This window comes from Sciurus vulgaris (genome assembly GCF_902686455.1).
Source record: "Sciurus vulgaris genome assembly, chromosome: 12".
Taxonomy (NCBI): domain Eukaryota; kingdom Metazoa; phylum Chordata; class Mammalia; order Rodentia; family Sciuridae; genus Sciurus; species Sciurus vulgaris.
The window spans coordinates 92,616,368-92,636,309 of NC_136473.1; the positions used below are offsets into that span (position 1 = coordinate 92,616,368).

Here is a 19,942-nt window from a genome sequence, read left to right on the forward strand (position 1 = left end):
CATCAAATTCTAAATATATCCAAATAATTTCCTTGTAAGCCATTCTTTCCTTTTATTTTCTATACCTAATCAGTCAAAGGGGTCTGCAGATGTCTCTCGTTTCCCTCACTTTCTCTCCATTACTGACACAAACCTGGTTCAGGCACTTTTCATTGTATGACTTCTTGGCTGTTCTACCTGAGTGTATTCTTTATCTTTCAGATGCAGCCTGCATACCTTCCCAAGATAAATTCTCAATTGTAATTTCTTAAACTTTACTACAAAGCTGCTCAATACCTAGAAGCCTTCTTATTTCCTATTATCTCTACTGCCCCACAGATAATCTTCTCTAGAAGTGAATGATACACTGCCCCCAATCTTTCTGATTCAACCATTTCGTCACTGACTTGAGTAGTGATATAAGGATGGGCTTATCAAATTGGTAGAAACTGAAAAGGCAGTGAGGAAAGATTAAAAATCATCAAAATGAATTTGAAACTATGATGCATCCTTGACATAAATGAAAAATTTAAAAATAGATATTTTATATGCCCCTTTAATATTATAAATATTGATTGTATTGTTTCTCCATCTTAAAATTTGAAAATTTATTGAATAGAAAATTAAGGAATTAATGAATACTTAGCTAGGCTTAAGAAATAATTTCTGATGTGGCATATAACAGCAAATTTATTTTAACCGATTTAATGAATATTTTTCTCATTATACTAATTAAGAGGTCCTCAGGATTTAAGTGATCAAACTCAGTAGAGGACTTGCTGGGCACAGAATTTATATTTTGGGTTGCTACTTTTCTCTCTAGTTGGATTATAAAAGGTCAAGGTTAAATTACTTTTACATTTTAAAGTGCATTTTAAGGTGCATTAACTTCCTAACGTTTCTGCCCTGAAATGCTACACTAATTTGATATTTGTCCTATGTCCTTTTTGTATCTAATTTAGACAGAAATCTGAGTTGACCTTAATCATATTTTCTTTACTTTTAAACTATAGTCATCTATTTGCAATTTTTTAGATTCATAAATGGGAAATTTTGCTCTTAAAAAGAGTATTTTCTCTTAAATTTAGTGATTTTTATGAGAAATATAATAAACTTGTCAATATATATAGCATTAGTCATTTGTGATTTACATCACTAGAAATTGTTGAAGCCCATTTTAGTTAGGTGCATGAAAAATGTAATCTCACCTTCCCATAATTCAAAAATGGCTAAAGCAGTTTAGGCTAAACTCTCAAACAAATTCACCTTTGGTTCAGATTATAGTTTGGGAACCTCATTCAAAATGGAATCACTGCCATAGAAAGTTATGATCTGAAAATGAGAAAAGGCATGGAAATTATGCAATCATCCTCCCTCTTTTTTTTTTTTCCTTAATGTTCAATTTTGACTTAAAAATTTTTACTTTTCTTGATGCTTCATGTAATAGAAACCAGTTGCTAGGTTTTTTTTTTTTTTTTATTTGAATCATCTAATAAAATAACTTTTTATTAAAATAAGATTAGTGCAAATATTTAATTACTCTTAGTTTAGTGAATAATATTAATTTAAAAGGTCTAATGTACATATAAAATGTAATTCTATAATTGCTATAAATTATCAAGTGTTTTGTACTCTACATGGAAGTATAAGGTTACTGAAGATCTACAAATTTAATTTGCTTATTTGGTAAGTGTTTAGTATCTGTGATATGCTCAGTACTGCTACATATTAGGCCTACATAAATTAAAATGATAAAATTCTTGCCCTTGAGGTATTTATTCTACTGAGACAGATATCTAAATAGAAAAAGGCAGTATGGCAATTTTTTTTTTTTTAACTGCAAGAACAATGATTGATTATTGCCTGAGGTATTCAATAAGAATGTTCAGAAATACTTGATCCAGGTCTTGAAAGATAAGTAGCAGGGTGGTAGCACAGAATGAAAAATTCAGACAGGAAGTCAAAGACTTTGCAGTATGAAATTGCATGGCACATGCATGTACTTGCAGAAGAAGGGAAGTGTGAAGGTCTTTTATATCACATCACAAATTACTTCTTAAACCTAGCTAAGTGTTCTGAAAGCATGAGATCCCCCCAAAAGTAGATAAAATGATAGATGAAATGGTGAAAAAAAATCTGCGAATCCATAAACTGAAGGAAAACGAATTCTAGAATCAGAGTGGAAAAAGAAACCTTGCAAAAAAGGGACACCAGGGACTTGATGGCATTTGCTGAACTGGATGTATTTTATTTCTTCTTGTTTATTCTTATGAGGCTTAAGGTATAAATGGTAAAATTCAAATTCTATACAATATAGGGAGCCTAGAAGAGATAGTCCCTCACATGTAAATCTCAAAGGTCTACAACCTTGAAATACATTGTAAATATTTATTGAAAATATGGGTATTATTTATATGAAAAACTCACGGAATCATATCAAAACATGCTGAAAAGGTACATTGAACAGCTAATATTCTTAAAACTCATAAGACTTCAATGGGAAAATTACCTGGATTTGGTGGAAGCCATCTGCTTAATAATATTAGCAAATATATTTTGAAGTCAGTGATTTTCAATACATGCTGCATATTAAAATATTCTGGATAGCTTTTTTTCTAAAGTACCACAGCTAAGCTCCTGCCACACAAGCATATCACAACTTATAAGGATAATGTTTTTTCTGTAGCACCTTAGGTAACTCAAATGTGCAGCCAACATTGAAAACCTGAATAAAGAAAGATTAAAATTAATTTAATTAAACCCAGAATGCACATGGGATGCACATTTTTAATTTTAGTTAGTGATACATGCTGGGGGAGGGGGTGGTAGGGAGAAAGGGAAGTATGTAGCATTTTAGTAAAATGGCTAGATAAAAATCAATATACAGAATATAATAATGTATCTAATACTAGTTATTCGGAATGGCTTCTTGAAAGTGTGCTGAACTAAGAGAAAATTATCTTTTAAAATGTGAAGTCAGTAGCATATGTGTGTTAATTCTCTCAAAAAGGAATACTGATAAATTTTCAATTCATGTTGTGTAGAAGAAGTTGTGGGAATTAAAATATGACTACAATAAGAACAAAGGAGAAGAGAAAGGAGAAGGGAAAAGAGCAAACCAACCTCCATCCACCACTGTTTGAAAAAGAGCCTGGAGGTCACCTGAGACAACCAGGAGAAATAGCTAATGAACTGAAAAGTCAAATAAGAGAAACTAGAAAAAAATAGAGTAAATACAGACACTTCTCCAAGAAATTCTGGCAATGACTGTGTTGTTGTTATTTTCTTTTTTACTCAAATGTATTTTTTCTGTATTTATTTCTGCATGTATTTATTTTAAATTTGCAGTAAAATTGTATGCATTTCCATGTCTTATCATGTGCAATATGATGTTCTGTAGTATATATACACACACAAACACACACTTTTAGATAATCAAAGGAATTTAGAGACTATTTTCTTAAATTATTTCCTTTTACATGAATTATTGAATTATTTTTTTCTAGGAAAGGCTAAGACTGGTTATAGAAGTAGAAAATAGTTTCATTTTTAACTCAAATTCTAAAATTGAAGAAATATTAATGGGGACATGAAATGATAGAAAATCATTTTGCATAATGTATAGGACCAGAAAACCAGTCACTTTAATGCTATACTATTAAAGAGATCTCAATTTTAAAATAATTTTTAAATCTTCATATCTACATTGTTAGGTCTTAAAATTGTACTTTTATATAACTCATTTTAATTTCTTAAATTCAAAATGTAGCATTTTCTTTTTAAAAACTGTCAATTTGATACACATTTTCAAAAGTTGCAAAATATCCCAAAGCAATGTTATATGTTACAGCACACCTGAAATAACAGCTCATATATCATCAAGTCCCATTTAGCCCATGGAAATAACCAACCATTCAATGTATCATCAGAAGCTTCCCTAAAAAATGCTGCATAAACAAACTCTGGATGAATAGAAATTTGGTTTGTGATTTTATACACACACACACACACACACACACACACACACACGCACACACATATGGAAAAACTTACTTTGGAATTATATTAAATGCCCTCTGAGGAATCATTTTCTTCTTTATTATTTTGCTTTATAAACCGTGGATTTTGGTGTTTAGTATGAGTAACAATCCCCTGCTTGTATGGTTAAATACCACTTGTGGAGATTCAAAGTTCACAGACCTCAGGCTTTACAAATATGGGCAACTCCAGCACATTTCGATTTTTTTAAACTGAAATCTGAGAATACCTTGTTGCCAATAAAGCTTTGTGAAATCCCAGAGGTATTATGGAGCTATAGAATTCTCTTTGAGACTCCAGTCTCTGGGGGAAATAAGTGGCCAAAAAAGGTAATAATTCAAGAGATGAAGATATGGAAAAAGGTAATAGAAGAGGAAGACAAGATTTGCAGTAATTTTACATTGGACCTATTATTTGTTTTCTAAATTTATTTCAGAAAAGACACAAATATATACTTTGTGTGCATACTGACAAAGTGTGTAGTTTTCATTTTTGTTTTGCTGCCATTACTGTTTTAAAGATAAACAGTTAACATAATCCTCAGGCTATACTTTAAATAAAAAAATATGAGAAGGCAACACTGCATAATACGATTAAAATATTAGAGAGAGATTTGGGCAGTTTGTTGATTTTTTTCATGACTCTTAGAATTTTAATGACACATATGTAATTCATACAGACCATAAGATTCCTCTTTTTCCTATATAATTAAGTTTTCTTCTTTTGAAGTCATCTTAGTCTGACTTTTAGTGATAATCAGTTGCAAAAGAATTTGGATTTCTCCTAACTTCTTTTTGTGAGCAAAGCCAATTTATTTTTCAGGAAAAAAAATAAGTAAGAAAGAAATGACAGAACTGTCTCTGTAATGGCCAGTTGAAACAAGAAATCCACTTCTGTCTTTCTAATTATGCTCAAGTCTGTTGAGTTTTAGTATGCTGCGCTTATCAGTTCTCTCGGGCGCTTGTTTAATTGGGTGACAAATGGAAGAATATGACAATCTCAGTTTGAAAGTTCAGCTAGTCTGTGCACAGGCATTAGCTGTCCTATTATAAGAAGATAACTGAAGTCAGAAGCTATTGATATGCTTAAGGGATTCAGAAATATTCGGCACTGTCAAAACTTCAAAAGGCCATAATAAAAAAGTTTTAAAGTTTTTAATCATAAGCAATGAGAGATGTTTTAATAAATATTTCAGAAGAGCGATATTAAATATGGAATTTCAGAGGAGTAATACAAAATTTCTGCTAAATTTTTTTTTAATAAAATAGAAGGCAATTTGTGAAATGTTCTTATACACTATACTGATTCCTAAATTGAGGAGAAATTTTTAAAAAAGTTATAAGATAGTTTTATTAAATGTTAGACACACACACAAAGCCTATTTCTAACCAGGTGTCCTGCTTTAGTATCTTAATATGACACAATACTTTATGGAAATGCTGTCACTGCATTTTGACAATCATGGATTATCCTGGGTGAGCTTGTAGTGCACTAAAAGTGGCGATGGACTGGCAGTGTTCTTGACTGCAGCGCCATTGTCTTCTAATGTCATGATAGTTTCTCTAATCCAGCATTTGACATTTACACATACACCATTTTTGATTATTCTGTCAAAGAAAGTGAAATAAATAATTCAATTTTACATCATTAGGAGTATCAGCTGAGATACTCACCTTGCCTGAGAGTCCAGGTGAGTTCCAATTGGCTAAATTGACTTTATTTAGAAACATACTGATGTAGTAAATTACACGATAGGAATTAATGAAGGGAGGGATCTGTTTTCTGTAACACTGCTCTCTGGTCTTGGTAACAAATTTATTTTCAATCTGAGTAGAATTTGCTCAATTGTAAGTTAGAGTCTATACCATCCATGATAACGTTCATTCCAACAGTTTTCTTGCTTAGTCCATCAAAGAAATAGGGCACCTCAAGGTAGAGGACTAATTTGGAGTGGGTTGGTCTGTAGTTACAGAGTGAATTTGAGAAAGAAATAAGAGAAACCAGAAGGAACAGCCCACATAATTCTTTTGCAATTAGAGATCACTATCTCCAGGGGAGAGGCAATATGGCCCGAAACTCCTAATCCCATCAGCTTCCTGCTTGTTTTCTTGTTTCTTAGTCATTTATAAGATCATTTTGTTATATTAAATTTAGTTATTTACATAACTTCTAGTTTTTGTATCTTCATTTATATGTAACACCTGGTCACACTGTTATCAAACTGATTATAAAACCATGTGGAGATTCCTTAGAAAACTTGGAATGGAACCACCATTTGACCCAGCTATCCCACTCCTTGGCCTATACCCAAAGGACTTAAAATCTGCATACTACAGAGATACAGCCACATCAATGTTCATAGCTGCTCAATTCACAATAGCCAGACTGTGGAACCAACCTAGATGCCCTTCAATTGATGAGTGGATAAAGAAACTGTGGTATATATATACTATGGAATATTACTCAGCCATAAAGAATGATAAAATTATGACATTTGCAGGCAAATGGATGAAATTGGAGAATATCATGCTAAGTGAGATAAGCCAATCTCAAAAACCCAAAGGACGAATGATATCGCTAATAAGTGGAGGTTGACACATAATGGGGGGGAGGGAAGGGTTAGAGTTAGGGTTAGGGAGGGGGGCAAGTATGGAGGAAGGAACTACTGTATAGAGGGTAAAGAGGGGTGGGAGGGGTGGGGGGAAGGGATAAAATAACAGAATGAATCAAACAACATTGCTCTATGTAAATTTATGAATACACAAATGGTATGCCTTTACGCCATGTACAAACAGAGAAACAACATGTATCCCATTTGTTTACAATAAAAAAAAAAAAAAAAAAACCATCAGTTTTATCTGATGAATTATAATAGTATTTGTATTCTGATCTTGGATTTAGGAATAGTTTTTCCCCTTGCACCTTAAAGCTCATGATCATTTTAAGTAGATTCGAAAATTAAAAGGCAAGGAGACTGCAATTTATTGAACAAACAGAAAAGAAAGAAAAAGAATTCCTTCATGTTACTCCTTCAGTTTGTTTTCATTTCTAAAATAAATATGATGCATGCTGACTTGAATCACATTTTTTTTTTTTTTTTTTTTATGTGAAGCAACAGAAAGAGCACCTGCCCCTGAGTTCTCTAAAACATCATTTCTCTGGTCCAGGAGTAGTGGCATTTGGGCCTGACAGTGGCAGTAATAACTCCAGGGGCTTCCTAATAACTCACCAAATGCAGAAGGCAAACCGTGGCCCTGAACCGGGTGGCAATCTGTGTCTGCTGTTTGTAACTGCCCTGTGGCAGTGAAGCTTTCCTTTTTGTCATTATTCATATTGAAAACATGTGAAAACTCTTAGCCAACTGTTGTGTAATAACAATATCCTTTTAGATTTTGTATAATGAAGTACAAGGTTACCGTTTATGTAGCAGGAACAGTTATTACTATCACAAATGTAGCTCATAGAAAAATGTCAGTTCTCTAAATGTATATCCATGTGGTTATGGAACTTAATGAAAGCTATTTTTGCTCTATAGATTCTTATGATTGCTATGATTGTAAGCTCTGTGTTATTTAAAAAATAAATCAACATAGCATCCATAGGAGTGGATTGAGGTTTGGCCTCTCCATGACCAATCAAGTGCTAAGCATTTAAGTTCCATGGTAACCATGGTTTTAACACAAAGGGATCCTGATGTTATTTGGAAACCTTGTTCTGACTGATTTGTGTCCAGTTTACCTTATTCCATATCACATTAAATAGACACTTCAAGAGCCGTAGAAAACTTCTCTTTTCTGGCCTGGTTGGTAATTTTATATTTTAATGTGTTTCCAAAGTCATACATTGTTTTTCTCCGTAGGTTTACATGTAGGTGCTTGTGGGTGGTATACTTGTGTATTATTTTGATGGAGGATAATTTATGGGGTATGAAAAAGTAGGCCAATCATTGTAGCCATGCCTGGACTCATGGTGGCAAGCACAAGAGAAAATTACACCAAAGCAATTGCTCTTTCAAAGGACATATTCCATATTGTTTCCAAATAAGATGTTACACCCTGCCTTTTGTATTACCTTCCTTGAACCATAATAGTTTACTTCACATAAATATATTGGACTCTACATTGTTTAAATTCTTTATATTTTATAATCTGTAATTATATTATTTTTTATATATTAATATACCTAATAGTGCTTGTAATCACACCAGTATTAGTCTCATGTTTCAAGTACAACTGCTTCTCATGGAAAAACATCTCTAAATAGGTATTAACAATAAAATTCCTTATATGATGACACTAATATCTTAAATTATTTTAATTGAAATTATTGAGGCTCTAGAATTAGGATAGTTACCAACCTGCAGTCATTTGTATAGAAAAATGATTCAATATTAGTGTATGCTTCTGCACATTAAATTTTTATTTGATTCAGTTTGTTATTTTCATGTGAAAATGTGAGTTATCTAGGCATTGATTATATATCATATACTATTCTGAATGGTTACTAAATGTTGGAAGCATATACGAGAAAACACTTGACATTCTGAAATATATTTTAAATCACTACACATATATTAATTATGTATTGTACACTAAGTATTATGTTCATTATTGCATAGTGATGCAAGAAAATTTTGTATTGATATACTATACTTGTATTTTTCATTTGGTAGCATTTTATATGTGAATCTGCACTTTTCCCACAAAACACACTATAAGTGAAAAAAAAATTAAATAATCTCTTTACTGAAATATGTTTATTCCAATATGAACATTTAATTTTATATGCATCTTATAATTAACAGTATGACTGAAAATTCATTTCTTAATTAAACAATGAGTTCCAGAAATATTGCCGCAGAATAAAGAACTAAGACCTCATTGCACCGCAGTCTGATGTTAAGTGCTTAAAAGATGCTGAAATAAGAATAAATTACTGGTAGAGAAAAAAATTAAATGGTAAAACTATTTTTAAATTCAATATTCACATTGGAAAGAAGCAAAATTTATCATAAAACACTATTTTCAGTTAGGAAAATAGGAATTTTTTTTCTGTTTAGTTATCAGCATTTTCTAAACCATGATAGTTTGATAACTTTAACAATATGATAGCTTTAACAGTATCTTACGTGTGTGATAACATTGCATATTCATGATAAAACAGAAACTAATCATGCTTATTTTTTATTTTTCAAAACTCTTGTGTGGAGTGATATGAGAATATGTAGAGTTAATTTCAATGCATTAATAAATTATTAGATAAAAGCTAATTAATTCATCCTTCAATCAAATTTATATTAACCAACACATTTATAGTAATATTTAGTGTTCATGAGAATCATCCAAGCATCCAAATTAACCTCTACATCAATCTAGACCAGTTAAATTGTGCTTTCCCATAACAATTTCAAGAGGGAGAGAGTGAACAAATTAGATTGATGAAACCAAGCAAAGTTTCAAAAACTTGTTAACTATTGAGCTTGGAAAGCCAGTAGGATGTTTGGAATGGATATCTGATTTATGAGCCCAGGGCTCCAAGTCCCAGAAATAACCCGCATTTTACTCACCTGATGCACAAGAAACCGAACTTGCTCAGTGACCTTCTTGGCTCCAGAAACGTCATTTGTATAATGAGATGGTGATTCTAGATGATTTCTAAGACTCCTGATAGCTCTAAAATTTTATATATGCTGGCACTGCTGCATTTTCTTCAAGAGGCTCTCAAAAATGTTTGACAAATTAAGTATTCCTTTGTTGTAAAGACTTCTAAACAGAAATAAAATATTTGTTTATCAATTTACTCACAGTTATTGGAGTAACTCCACAGTTAGAATTACTACAATGTGCCAGGTACTATGTGTAATTATGAATAGGGGGATGATGGTTAAATATGTAGAGAAGATAATGGAAACAGATGACTGCATTGTAATTTTACAATTACCATAATAAAATGTAAAGGAAACACTGTGGTAAGAAAAAGGAATAAGATAAGGATATCTTGGGAGCATTATTCTTATTTCTCTTTGCATGTTTACCCTTCAAGAATTTTCTACCTTTCGGAAACACAGATTTAAGTTTGTTCTAAAGCATCATTGCTTTAAAAAAATTTTTCTAACTGTACCTATCAAGTCTTTCCTAAGGCCCTTGTAATTATTATGGTATGTATTTTGAATCCTAACTGTATGAATTTAATAAACTCTTATCTTATTAATATTAAATATAATGATTTATTTGCAATAATTTGAAAACCTAATCAAAGGAAAACTGGAAAGTAATTATCATTAGGTAAAATAGAATATTTAAATAGCTTGCTTATTTATTCATATTTCTTTTTATTGCTACTTAGAGTGAGTTTATTGGGAAAAAACTAATTTCTTTTTATCAGAATCATGGATACCTATAAAATGAAAGAGTAATAAGATTATTAATCTGTAATTTAATTCATTATAAAAAATTGATTTATCATCTATATGTCTATAATTTGAGAACAGTAATAATTATTCCTTGAAGAAAATAAAATAAATAAAACAAAATGAATATGACATGATTAAATTATTAAATGTGGATTGAGTTTGATATTTAGATAAAGTCAACTTTTGTTTTAATAACCTAAAAATAAGTCTTTTGTTTTTCATAGTCTTTTACATTATCAGATTTTATCATTTCCTCTTTGCATAACCATATTTGAATAATAATTAATATGAAAGGATATAAGTAGAAAGATCCAAATTTGTGTTGCAATATACATAGAGGATTGATAGTTAAATATATAGACAGACAGATTTGTAGATATCCATAAACATGTAGATATTGATAACTCAGGACCTGCCCTGATATAATTCATAAGGAAAATAAATATTAATTGATTTGGTTAATAAATGTTAATTTATAACGCATATACAGAGAAGTATACACACAATCTTCAGATTTGAGAACATTTCAGCAACCATTTCCTCCATCTCACCATCACTATCTTCCTATCACTCTGGAATACAAAGTCAATCTGTCATCATCCTGACTTTTAACAACCATTATTTTTGCCTAATTTTTAACTCATATTATTGGAAGCATAATCAATTTTACTTACATTATACTTGTGAGATTCATTCATGTTATTCCTTGATATTACCTTTACACTCTTCTTCCTGTCCTACAGTATTCGGTTTCTCAGTTCACTTACACATTGTATTGTTGACCACTATTGTGATATTTTTCTGTTTGGGATCATTAGAAACAATATTTCTATGAACCACTTTGCATAAATCTTTTGGAACCCACACACTCACGTTTTTGCTGACTGTATACTTAGCTTATAAGATATGCCTATCTCTATATACGCAGATAATTTCAAAAAATATTCTGAAGTGGTTGTTCTAATTTACAGGCCTAGGAGCAATATAAGAGAATTCCAGTTCCTTCAAGTACTAAAAGCACCTGGTATTTTCTGACTATCAGTTTTTATGTCATCTGATGAACAGATAGTGGAATTCCATTATGCTTTTGATTTAATTAGCTCCCTGATAAGGATTAATGAAGTTTCATGATTGTTGGATATATAGATATCCTCTTTTGTCAAGTGCTTTTTTAAGATTACCCTTCCTATTTTATGATTTGTCTGTAGAATTTTTTTATATATTCTGGATATGAGACCTTTATCATTTATATGGATTGCAATCATGTTAATGATATGTTAATAAATAAAAAGTCATATAACTATTAATTCCTTGAGGAAAATTTTATGTAAGAATGCATCATTATTTCTATTTGAAAAATAAATATCAGATCTCATTTTAAATGTTGTCATCAGAAATACAAGAGCCAAATATAATTTATGTTCTTTAGTATAATCTTTCTTCTAAAAATAAAGTGCTTTAGATAATTAGAGAATTAAAAGACACTTCTGAAAGAATGGAAAAGAGGACACTGTGGGGTAGGGTGTATCTCAGGAAAATGTCAGCAAGGTGCAGACAAAATTGACAAATGTAGGCAATTACTGGCATGGACATTTGTCTGAGTGTAGGTACCACTACCAAATGGCAGTTCTCCCCCACTCCAGTCCCAAACATGTCAATGAATTTCTCTTGCTACTGTACAAAATAGGCAAATTAATAAATATCAACATTTTGAAGTTATTTAGGTAAGATGTGATGTTTAGCAGAGAAAATTGAACTCGGGAGGAAGATCGTAGGTCCTCTTTGTTCATAATTATTTTGCAAACAAGCTACATTGTTCTAGTATTTTACATGGATAATTAATGGTGTATTCAATGACTTGAAAGTTACTTCAATATAACCAAATGTAACTCTAAATGAATAAAATAAATATTTGTAATGAAAAAAAGATAAAACCTACAAATTTTATTGTTATGAATAAAGAATGGTCCTGAACAAGAATTGACTTAGTTGCAGCTATTTTCATGTCTAGAGCAATGATGACGTTAAATAAGTAAAAACAGAAAAAAATATTAGCAGGTGTTCCTCTGGGTTAGTAATTTATTTCATTTTTTGAATTTCCAACATGAACATTTATTACTTTTGTTATTAGAAATGACAGATTGGAACAAGTAAGAATATTGCTACGCTCTATGTTTTCTTGTCATGTAACCAATAAAAAGTTGATAGATGACAAGTCATTATAAGGGGGAATACATATCTGTGCCTCTATGGAAACTTAAAGATAAAAAATTACTTCCCCCTTGGACATCAGAAAAAGTTCCTAGGAACATTGCAAGCTTTAAATGTAGATTTTGCATAAAAATATATACTTTATAGATTTGTATTAACTATACAGTATTTATATGATCATGCGTTTTATTGAATTGTTGAGAAACAATAATCAGTTCATTATTTTGACACTGATGAGCAAATATTTTGCTTCCTGTTGAAAAAAGTCTAGAGAATAGCAGTTTCACAGATATCTATAAAATACATGTGTGTAGGTATAATTTCACAAAGCACATAAACTTTTTCTTACCATTTTCACTCAGTATTGAAAACGTTTTCTCATGTACTTCAATTTTTGGATAGACTTCTCAAACGTGTTCTAAATCAAAGGATGACAAATTTTTTCTGTTTTTGTGTTAATGTTGATGTTTTTCTTTTCTGTCTTATGTAATCGAATGGCCCATTTTCCCTTAACTAATATTTCTGATTTAGTTTCATTATAGAATATTCTTTCTGTATTAGGTGTTGATTGCATATCAATGTGACCTTAGGAAAAAATCGTGCATAATCTGATTCAAGAGTGAACTTGATTTGGTATGATTAGAATGCAGACACTCTGTCTCTGTCTAAAAATAAACATAATAACACCCAGTAATGATATCAGAAAAAGTATTATAATACAACCTTGATTGGGTGCTGAAAGAGGAAAAATTCTGGGTCATTTGCACCAGAGTTATTATTGTGCCTTTGCTTTTTTTATAGTAAGCATTTAATTTTTCACACATATTTTGAAGTAATTGCTTTGGAGCAAGACTAAAGTAAGGTCTTTACATAAACTATCTCATTTTATCTTCAGCAAATTTTAAGCATTTTATCCAACAGACTCTTCAGTCTGGTATAAATTCCTCTCCAGTTAGTATTGGAACTAGTACCCTGGTGTGCTTATTTCAATCTATTTTAAAAAATTAAATAGCATTATTAGAATTTTGTCTGTAAACATTTTCAATATGTAATATCTGAATTTAAAAACTGTGTACTCTAACAATACTGTTTTCATTGAGGAATAATTGTTTTTTACTCTTCTTTTGTTTGCCCTCTTTTCATTGTTTTCTTTCACAACCCCAATACATTACTATGCCATCATAATCTTGAGGCAATCATCATATTTTGAACATATAATACTGTAAGAAAGTTTTATATGAATAGCCAAGATTGTTTATTTCCAAGTAAATTATTTGTACACATTTTACTTTATTATAAACACACCTGAATCTATGGTGTTTGTTTACATGATTACTTACAAGCCATCTCTTTGAATTAGGAAGATTATTTTTCTACTACTCCTTAAAAAGTTCTCCAACTGTGAGATTATAAGCAATAATTCAATGAAACAACATAGAAAAGGCTACAACAAATAATTGAAAATGACATATATTTCTTTTTCTTAAATTTACTACACTTTACACCCTTACTGACTTTTACAATATAATTTAAACACAATTTACAAATGTATTCTTTCATACAATCTAAATCACTTTTGACATATTTACAAGATAACTTTCTCTGAATATAATTTTGGAAATGTTCAATGTCACATGCAGGTTAAGTCATATCCTCCATGCCCCGAACTACCCAGCTCCTTGTAACCTCCCATCCTCTAGAGCACATGTACTTTTATTCAGAGAATTCAGTTACAACCACAACCCAGTTTGACATTGCAGAGAGGAAATGCTTTTTGTGTTCTAATCTCGGTGTTCCCTTGATTTCAACATATTATGTCCCAGAAAAACATGAAATAAATAAATTAAAATGATTTTATTAAAATACTTCTTAAAATGTTATTCATTTAAATGTATTCATTGCATGTTTTTTTCATTCTGCATGCCGTTTCACTAAACCTTGACTAAATCAATAATGAATTATTGTCAGTGTTAACTCCTTTTGTGTTTATTCATTGAATGAGCCCACTTTCTTTATAAATGGCAATCCCTAAATTAGACTTTCATATATCACCTGATGATCAAAATTTTAACATATCGGTGGTTCATGTATACAGTTTATGTGTGTCATACATAGAACCTCTATAGAAATGTTTGCATAATAATTTTATATTTTTTTCTTTTCATTTATATTCACTTCATTATTAGTTTGATAGTAAAACAGACGTACCTTTAAAAATACAGATGCAGATTTGGAGAATATCATGCTAAGTGAAATAAGCCAAACCTCAAAAACCAAAGGTCAAATGTTTTCTCTGATAATGTGGATGCTAATTCACATGTAGTGGAGAGGACCCTAGGGAGGAATAGAGTTACTTTAGATTAGGTAGAGGGGAGTGAAGGGAGGGGAAGGGGTATGAGGCTAGGAAGAGTAGTAGAGTGAAACACACATCATTAACTCATGTACATATATGACTGCATAACCGATGTGATCCTACAGTATATACAATCAGAAAAATTAGAAATTATACTCCAATTTCGTATGATTTATCAAAATGCATAAATTTATTCTACTGTCACATGTAACTAATTAGAAAAAATACAGATGCATTTACTAGAGTTGACACTAATAAGATATGTAGGATCCTTAAATATAAAATAATTGAAGAAATAGTTGTTTCATAGAATAGGCTAGATTTTGTACATTTTTATGTTAACACATGAAGTCCCAAGTTTTCAGTTCTGTGAATGTTTTACCAAAATTGACACAGGTGAATTAAAATACATTGGAAATTAATATAGAACTTATATATTCTTATTGTATATTTCATACACATGAAAAATACATATATGGATATATATATACCTGTACAAACATAACAGTTCTTTCAAATGTGCCATAATTAGTATATTTGTTGTTCAATTTAAGATTCTATAGGCATTCCACAATGAACAGCGGGGCAAAAGGGTTAAATGAAATAACCATCTATTAATTTATTTGTGAAAAAATAAAAAAAAAACTAATTATAACTGATACTAGAATTTTATTATCATTCATGGTGAATGAGAAATTAAAGCAACATGGATATAGGTACAGAGATACAACAATCTCTAAATTCAAAAGTAATTATTTTTTCATATATTTATTCTCATGAACACAGTAACAGAATAAGAGTTTCCCTGTAATGAAATAAAATTACCTTACTTACAAAATTGCGACCTTACCATTTTCTTGCTTTGGTTTCCTCCATGCCTCATGTGTTTCTTTCTCTTCACCCATTATGTGTGCATTTACACAAGAACCTTACTAACCCAGGTGTGGTTGAAGTGGAGATATGTAAGCAAAGGCATAGAACTGAGGTTATTTTGCAACACAGGGAGATAAATTTGCTGTTGAGGAGATACAGTACAGATACAAGACTTTGATGCTATCATAATAGAGAACAATATTTTAAAGTAGAAGAATGGAATAATAAAAGGAGTTTTAAAAAGGTAGCTTGGTGAATGCTTTGATTTATTAAGAAAACAAAAGCAATTTCCATATAAGCCAAAAATTCTTGCCCATTGTGATGGCATATGCATATATTCCCAGCAACTCTTGAGGCTGAGGCAGGACGAATGCAAGTTCAAAGCCAGTCACAGCAAGTTAGCAAGACCCTAAGGAACTTGGCAAGACCCTGTTTCAAAACTGAAAAAAATAAATAAATAAAGGTCTGGGGATGTTGCTCAGTGGTTAAGCACCTCTAGGTTCAACCCCAGTACCAAAAAGAAAAAAAAAAAAAAAAAAAAAATTGTGTGTATCCTAAAAACTTTGCTTTTGCTATCTATTTGTAAAATCAGTGACCTTATATGAGTTTTGGTTTTGACCAAAGAGGTCTTCCATTATTTTCCCAGAAGATTTATGCCTGACCAAATGAAATTGGAGATATATTTATTGCTAGTATGTATCAGATCCTAGACCTTTTAGTAATATTTACTGTCAAATATAGAATGTTAGTATGTGACAACTACATTGATCTGAAAGAAAATTGTAAAATTTGGTTTCTATAATAAAGTTGATTTTTTGTTTGTCAGGTAACAGAAACTCGGACAGGTCCTCTTGGCTGCAGTAACTATGACAACCTAGATTCTGTGAGTTCTGTTCTGGTTCAGAGTCCTGAGAATAAGATTCAGTTGCAAGGTACGTAGGTAAAATTTCTACTAATACTCCATGAGTCTGGATGGAAAATTATTCTGTTGTGATTTCTTTTATATTTTTTAAATAAACCATATGTATCTTATTAGGTGATTAAATTTATAAAAGACTAATTTCATAATTTTTAGCCTATATGAACCTTCCAGGTCAGATAAAGAAAATGTCAAATTTCACTTTTCTTCCCTGATTAATATTATAGCCATTGAAAATTTATCTTTGCAATATTATTTCTACATATGATTATTGTCTCAATAAACAATGATTTCTGTATGGACTTGCCTGAAATATGACTTTTTTCTTACAGATTCTTGTGAAAGTTGAAATCACATCTATTTTTGGTGTAAAATGAACCCTCAGCATTTTAAATTTAACTTAATATGTCAGCCAATGCTGAATTTTTTCAGTTAAAAAGAAACATACTTGATAATATATTAACAAAATACATGTATTCACATTACTTTCATTGTAATGATTTGTTTTGTGATAATGTTAATGATTTACCGTGTTTTCTTTACCATATTTTGGTAAATATTTCAATATAGACTGTTTTATTCATAACAGCATTATCCTATTCTATTCCAAAAGTTCATATGAGTATGCATATTTCCTCATTTTTAAGGGCAAGAAAAGTTAATGAATATACATGCTTACAAATGCATTAGTAGAACTAGCTCAGAAATATATCTATGATGACACTCATTGTTCAAAATATGTTGAGTGATCAAAGTGGAAATCTTGATTTATAATTGTCTAGTTTACATTTTGAATTTTGCATATAGGAGTTGTATTTATTGTATTCAGTTTTATATAAATGTTATTTGACTTAATGTTTATTTTAGATTTAAAATTATTGAAATATTTTTCTAATTTAAAGAGAAATGCAGTATTATTGTAATTCTCTACTTACTCCTTTTTGATGTATGGATTAACTTTCTATCAAAATTATTAACTTTGATAAAAATGATAATAAATGCTTAAACCAATTTACTTGGTTATTTTATTGGTTTATTTAAAATATATTAATGAGACATTGAATTTTATTGCCTATGTATCATCACAGTTTCAAAATAATTTTGTATCATAAAACTAAAACCTCAACTACCTCTCCCAAAAAAATATTCAGCAAAAGAGGAAAATGAAGAAATACTTTACTTTTGTATAAATATTATTTCTGTGCTTTCTAATTATTGTGACTCAAAAGTTCATTTCTAATATCCACTTTCTTTTTACTTGCCAGACCTATATTTTCAATTGTCTATTCTATTTGTACATGTGAGAGTAAAGAGCCTTTCCGAGATCATCTTAGGAAACCAGTCTCAAGATCCTCAACATTCTATCCACTGTTAAATTTGATCTGTATTACAGTTCAATTATCATCTTGATTTATCTTTTCAGATTTATTTTTAGTACTGTCTCTTTGTTTTGTAGAAGAATGCAAACTATTCAGCAATTCTGGATCAATGCTACCATAGTGCATTCCTTTAAAGAGGAAAAGAAATCCTAATCCTTGGTCACTGCATAAGTCAATTGAAAAAATTGATGTTGTTCAAGAAACCACTTTAGGTCTTTGTCTCTATCATACTTTGATAGCTACTTGGTTCAATAGATAGATATAGATATATATGTAGATGATAGATAGAAATAATTTGCTCTGTGTGTGTGGGTGTGTATTTTGATGTGCTAAGCAAAAGATGAAGTTCTACAATCTTCATAACATTAAGGATCTTTAGAATGCAGATGTATTATTGAAAGGAGTCTAGAAGTATGAGTTTTTTTTTAAAAACTGTCTTCTAAAAATCTACTGTTATAAGAGAAAAATAATTTCTTGTGAAGTAAGATTTTATCAGAGCAAAGGCAAAGGAAGCATCAATAACTATTGATGTCAACAGCAGTAGGCAATAAATTCAGAACAAAACTCCATGACCTACTTACCAACATAAGAAGTTGTTATTTTGTCAATAATAACACATATGAAAGTGGTACAACTATTAATTTTGACTAAAATTAATGATGATGAAATCAAATGTTTTCTGGTAGTGAGAAAGCTGAATGTATTTGCTTTTTTGACCTTGCAATTTGACTTTGCCAATAGAGTTACTGGTTTTGGAAAATTGATAAAACCATATTCCAACTCCAAACTATTGATGAAAATGTATTTAAGATATATGATAAAAATGATCATAAGTATTGGAAAATATGTATTGCATTTAATATTTCAAGTTTCCCAACCCCTTTTGATGGTATCTTATGAAACAAAGTGCCTCTAAGTAAAAGAATAACAGTAGTTATTAAAAGTTGCTTAAGTCGTCGCAGGAACTTTTTAGTAAAATTTACAGAAATTGAGAAAGTGAGTGATCCATATAACTGAATTACAAATAATTTTCAGATCAGTTGGTTCCCATTGTATTTCAACAAAATTTACATAGGAATAAATAGGTTATTATCAATAGAATAATTAAATATGATTTTAAAAGATGAAACACTATACTTCTTTTTCATTATAACAATAATTTAATGATACTACTTCAAAAATCTATTTTTGTCAGCATTAGTAAAAGTTTTTATCAACATTTAAAGTTAACTCTATAGAATTATATTATTAGGGATTGTTATGATAGTTTATCCCAGAATGATTTCTTTAATATTAAATTTTTTCATTGTCATGAAGTTATGTATAATGTAACATTTTACATAATATCATTTCTATTTCTCAGAAAACATGTACACATACAAGTATTTTAAGTCATTTATATTTATGACAGAAATATTATTGTGAGTAAGGAAAGATGTTTATGAATAAAAATATTTGAACAGAATATTCGGTATGTTGGAATGAAGTAACTTCAAGGAGAGAATATATGTATGCATGTATCTCTATATTACATATACTGTTGTTGATCATATACTATTTTTAAAAGATATATTAGATGCTGATCACCAGAATTAAATTTCATTTGGTACATATATTAAAATGCTATAGTATTTTAATATATACATATTTATAATACAAATGACTTACTGTGGGCACATTTAATGAAGGCTGGAAAATTTGTATGGCAACTTAATCATGTCCAAAATAGTATTTACTTTTTCCAAATGTTTAGGTAGCACATGAACAGAAAAGCATCA

General features: G+C 30.2%; 1 protein-coding gene across 3 annotated transcripts in view; it reads left to right on the forward strand.

Annotated features, from left to right (window-relative positions):
- Positions 1-19,942, forward strand: part of BRINP3 (BMP/retinoic acid inducible neural specific 3) — a 392,892-nt gene that overhangs the window by 246,713 nt on the left and 126,237 nt on the right. For all 3 annotated transcript variants that reach the window (XM_079107246.1, XM_079107247.1, XM_079107245.1), the window contains one exon: positions 16,693-16,798. In XM_079107246.1, coding sequence (XP_078963372.1) covers positions 16,693-16,798 — 106 coding nt within the window. The remainder of the gene's footprint in view (positions 1-16,692; positions 16,799-19,942) is intronic.